Source organism: Marmota marmota, unplaced genomic scaffold, assembly GCF_001458135.2.
Source record: "Marmota marmota marmota unplaced genomic scaffold, marMar, whole genome shotgun sequence".
Classification (NCBI taxonomy): Eukaryota; Metazoa; Chordata; class Mammalia; order Rodentia; family Sciuridae; genus Marmota; species Marmota marmota.
This window is the reverse complement of record NW_026000076.1, coordinates 4,787,445-4,793,121: the sequence shown is the minus strand read 5'-3', so window position 1 is coordinate 4,793,121 and position 5,677 is coordinate 4,787,445. Positions and strand designations below refer to the sequence as shown.

General features: G+C 36.2%; 1 protein-coding gene across 2 annotated transcripts in view; it reads left to right on the top strand.

The window, feature by feature from the left end:
- The window catches only part of Abcd3 (ATP binding cassette subfamily D member 3), a 61,260-nt gene that overhangs the window by 38,637 nt on the left and 16,946 nt on the right, over positions 1-5,677 (top strand). For both annotated transcript variants that reach the window (XM_048814414.1, XM_015500832.2), the window contains one exon: positions 1,247-1,310. In XM_048814414.1, the coding sequence (XP_048670371.1) occupies positions 1,247-1,310 (64 nt within the window). The remainder of the gene's footprint in view (positions 1-1,246; positions 1,311-5,677) is intronic.

The following is a 5,677-nucleotide window of genomic DNA, read 5'->3' as shown; positions in this document are numbered from 1 at the left end:
CTGGTGGGACTGCAAATTGGTGCGGCCAATTTGGAAAGCAGTATGGATATTGCTCGGAAAGCTGGGAATGGAACCACCATTTGACCCAGCTATTGCCCTTCTCGGACTATTCCCTGAAGACCTTAAAAGAGCGTACTATAGGGATACTGCTACATCAATGTTCATAGCAGCACAATTCACAATAGCTAGACTGTGGAACCGACTTAGATGCCCTTGAATAGATGAATGGATTAAAAAATGTGGCATTTATACACAATGGAGTATTACTCAGCACTAAAAAATGACATAATCATGGAATTTGCAGGGAAATGGAGGGCATTAGAGCAGATTATGCTAAGTGAAGCTAGCCTATCCCTAAAAAACAAATGCCAAATGTTTTCTTTGATATAAGGAGAGCAACTAAAAACAGCAGGGAGGAAGAGCATGAGAAAAAGATTAACATTAAACAGGGACGAGAGGTGGGAGGGAAAGGGAGAGAGAAGGGAAATTGCATGGAAATGGAAGGAGACCCTCGTGTTATACAAAATTACATATAAGAGGATGTGAGGGGAAAGGGAAAAAAATCAAGGGAGAGAAATGAATTACAGTAGATGGGGTAGAGAGAGAAGATGGGAGGGGAGGGGAGGGGGGATAGTAGAGGATAAGAAAGATAGCAGAATACAACAGTCACTAGTATGGCAATATGTAAAAACGTGGATGTGTAACCAATGTGATTCTGCAGTCTATATACGGGGTAAAAATGGGAGTTCATAACCCACTTGAATCAAATATATGAAGTGTGATATGTCAAGAGCTTTGTAATGTTTTGAACAACCAATAAAAAAAAATAAAGTGGCTTTCTCAATTTACTTTTCTTTTTTTAGATACTGGGAATCCAGAGCCTTGTGTGTGATAGCAAAGCACTCTACCACTCCGCTATACTCCCAGCCCTAGTGTACATTCTTACCAACAGTGTATAATGGTTCCCCATTCTCCACATCTTGCCAGCCATTACCTCTTGTCTTTTGGATAATAGTCATTCTAATAGGTGATATTCATTGTGGTTTTGATTTGCATTTTCCTTTGTAGTTAGAGGTATTGAGCACCTTTTCATATGCCTGTTGACAATCTGAATTTCTTCTTTTATGAAGTCTGTATTTGTGTTCTTTCCCAATTTTTAAAATCAGGTTATTTGTGTTTTTGGTATTAAATTGTACAAGTTCCTTATATATTTTAAAATCATTCTCTTTATTAACTTCCTCTACAGGTTTGATCATGTTCCTTTAGCAACACCAAATGGAGATATCTTAATCCGAGATCTTAATTTTGAAGTAAGTTTTAAAATGCTTACATAAAAGCCTAAAAAGTGAACTGAAAAATTATTGTCTGAATATTTAAATTAATTTTAAGGCTTGATTTAATATCTAAGTTCACAGAAATGATTTCAAAACTAAATCCTCTTTCACTGGACTAGACAAAGGGGAATGAAGGGAAGGAAAGAGGGAGAGGAATAGGAAAGACAGTAGAATTAATTGGACATAACTTTCCTATCCTTGAATGTATCCTATGAATACATGACCAGGGTAACTCCACATCATGTACAAACACAAGAATAGGATCCTAATTAGGATCTGTTATATTCCACGTATGTACAATATGTCAGAATATACTCTACTGTATCTCTGAAAAGAACAAATTGGAAAAAATAAAAAACAACCCACCTAAGTCTTTAAATGACTTAGAAATCTAATTTTGAACAGACCTTAAAATTTCAAGTACTACTACTATATCAAATATTTATTTATTTTTTTTTGCAAAATAAAGTACATACCAAGAAAGCCATAGAAGATATAGTTAATTGAAATTCTATAGCTATGCTGTTCAGTACAGTAGCTACTAGTTACATGTGGCTACTTAATTTAAAATCAAACTAATTAAAACTAAACAAAATTTAAAATTAAGTTCCTCAGTCATACTGGTCACATTTTAAGTGACCAGTATCCACACCTGGCTATGGTATTGGACAGAGCAGATATGAACATTTCCATCATTGCAGAAAGTGTAGAATGATAATTTAAATATGTGAATATAATTTTAATTTCATTTAAATTAAAAAAGAAATTATGGTTAGGTATTGTTTTGACTATACAGGAGGATTTATACCTATAAAAATAAAACATAGCCTTTTTTATTACTGATAAACCAGCAGGAGAGCATCCCAATTGCACTACAAATAGCTACTCCCTCAAAAAAGTAGAATTCCGGGCCAAGTGAGTAGTGATGCTGGTTCAGTGTATGCTCTTAGTGAAACAGGATATGATAGTCCACATTAAAAATAAAAAGCAATGAATATTTTTGTATAATTTCTAAGACTTGGGGATCTAAGGATTACTGTTTAAGTTATGTGACTGTGAGACTATATGAATAGTTTTTTAAAGATTAGTAACAAATTACTATCTTGCAGACTCCCTCCTCTGTCTAATAGAACTTTCTGTGATAATGGAATGTTCTTTATCTGCTCTCTACAGCACTATATAGTCAGGTACATTCTAAATGTGACTAGTACAGCCGAGGAACTCACTCAGTTTCAAACTTTATTTAATTTTATTAGTTTGATTTTAAGTTAAATAGCCACATATGACCAGTGGCTGCTGTATTGAACAGCACAGCTCTATAATTTTTCTCTACATGCTTATGTGTATGGCCTTCTGTAATCTGTGTTTTATATGGGAGTTTCTTCAGCTGCTTTCATTGTCTAATACTTTACAAAATAAAGAGTAATTATTGTATTTGTTTTTAAATCGTTAGACCTTCAGTTTTTCTGCTCTTAGTAATTAAGTACATCTCCTATCTTCTTAAGGAACTGTAAAAGTGAACAATGTTAGTTATGCAAAGTACTTTGAACTTGCCCAACAATGAGAATTATATCACTATCACATTTTAAATCTAGGAAACACTAGAGGAAGTACAGAAAATCTAAATATGGTTGGTAAATGTCAAATGGCTCCAAGGGTCACAGAAGTGCTTCCTTAGTTAGCCATCAGTACTCCAGTCCCTTTAGTGCATCCTGTGCCAAGTAGGTAGCCACCTTCCAGACTTGCTTTCAGAGCAAAAACACAGCTCAGAACCCTGTCTTCATCAGTTTTCCAGAAGCCTATTTATTGCCACTTCCTGAGGTTAAAAAGGGAAATGGGACTTCTCCATTTAAGAATGCCTCTTGGTCTTTTCTGCTGCTTTCCTTTATTTCTGTCTGAATCCAGAAGTAAAGTAAGTTAACATTATAGGTACACATATGACTTAAACAAAGTTAGAAGGAATTTGGTCTGCTTTCTGTTTTTAAATTTGATTATTCTGGCTATCTCATATAACAAAATTCTGCAATGCTTGTCTTTTTTTATCTGGCGTATTTTACTTAGCACAGTGTTTTCAAGATTCATTCATGTTGTAGCATGTATTAAAATTTATTTTTTAAAGTTTGAGTACTAGTCCATTTTATGTGTGTTAGTTTTATGTTACTGAAACAACACCTGAGATAACTAACTTAGAAGAAAAAATTTATTTTGGCTCACAGTGTGGAGCTTCCAGTCCATGATTGGTTAGTACTGTTGCTTTGGACTTGTGGCATAGCAGCACATCACGGTAGAAACCTGTGGCAGAGCAGAAGTACTCATTTCATGGCTGAGAAATGAAAGAGAGGAAGAGAAAGGGACTGTGGTCCCATTGTCTCTTTTGAGGGCATGCTTCTGGTGACCTAAAGACCTTCCATTAGACCTTACTTTTTAAAGTTTCTACTATCTCCCAATAGTGCCACCCAAAGGGCCAAGTTTCCCCTTTAGGGGACTCTCAAAATCTACATGATAGTAGTAATGTATATTCCACATTTTGTTGATTCATGCATCTGCTTTAGTTGCTTCCACCTGTTGGCTAATATAAATAATGCTGATGACCCTCCATTTCATTATAGCAAAAGCTGAAGTCCTTTCAATGACTTACAATGCCTTGTAGGATTCGCCTGCCCCGTCCTGTCCCCATCTCTTTCCTACTTCTCTTCACTTCTGCTCTTTCTTCTCCAGCCAAATCAACCTCTTTTCTGTTTCTTTGAAAAGGACAGCTACCTTCCTTTTTCAGTGCCTTTGCACCAAGTTTTTGTGAGTGAAGATGGGTTGGAAGAGTTTTTCTCCAGATAAATTCTAATTCACTTCTTTCAAAGTTCTACCCATTTCAATTAGGTCTACTCTTGACCTTAAAAATGCAACTTCCCCCACCCTCTCCAGAGTTTCCTTATCCTGACCTGTTTTTCCTCTACCATCCTTGAGATTTTCAAACACAATTTACTTATTTATTATGCATATTCTCTATTGTATTTCTCTTCCCACTAGAATATTAACAGATAAGAGCAGAGGTTTTGTTGTCTCTTTTATTCACTAATGCAGCCCTGTAAGAGAGATTAACACAGAACATTCAGTAAATATTCATTGAATTAAATAATAGGAATCTAAGGTTCACGAATTTTAAAAATTTGTCAAAGCCAGGCTACACAGTTGGTTCTCTGATCAGACTTCTTTCCTGCTGTGCTATGTGGATGTTAATGTTGTAAAGTAGAATTATAACCTGGGTTTTCTCATTTCTCATTTCTCATAGAGGTGACTAGATACTTAAAAGGCCATAAGCTTAGAATGTAACCACACTTTACATTTTTACATTTCACTTTATGTTATTACAGAAAAATTTGGTGCCATTTGTAAGTAGTTATAATGCACATAAAGTTTGATCCAACACTTCTAATTTCTAAGAATCTCTAGACTTTCACTAGTGCATAAATTTGCTTGCTGACACAGAGGTTCATTGCAGTTTTATCTAAGAAAGCAAAACAAAATGCAGGTGCCGTAACTATTTAACCAAAGGAGGTGTGTTTAAATACGTTATAGTGTATTCTTACAATGGATTGTACTGCAGGCATTAAAAGAATGGACAGAGGGATCTAAATATACAAATGTAATGTATATTTGTAATACATTGTTAAGTAATAAAAGCAAGTCATAGGAACAGTTTGTATATACAATTAGTTTTTTTTTTATAAGATGGATATGCACAGTGTTTTCAAGAATTCTCAGATATTTTTAAAGTTTTAGCTTTGTTTCTAATTCAAATTGTGCCGCAGTCTGGCTGGGCACAAAATCACGAGCCACTCAAGCAGGAACAAACTTTATTTTTTGAAACTGCCGCCAAATGTCCGGTACGCGCACGGAAAGATTTTCGATCCACCCACGCGGCCTCCTCCCGGACCCGCAGAGAGAGCTCCTCCCCCGGAACTCCCTCCTACTGTACTTCCCCAACCAATGGGAACTCTCCAGGAGTCCCGTAGCTGGCCTTGGTGAACAGCAGGAGTCCAATATCCATATGAATGCAAATCTTAACATAATCATATCATCTCAATGGCTAGCTGGTGTCACCTTTCGACCAAAAATGCCATGCATCATATACTTGGCTCTTAGCATCTCCCCCCTTCTGTTTAAGTAACAAGCAATCTGGCTAGGGACCGTGCCTGTTAGGTTTGTCCAATTCAATATATGGTTCTTACCCGTCATCGGAAAACTGACTTTTAGGCGTCAGCCTCCTGTCTTAGGTTGATACCACTGCAATTGGATCATACCTGTCACTGACTACCGGTCCAGCATATAGTCATACTTGTGGATAG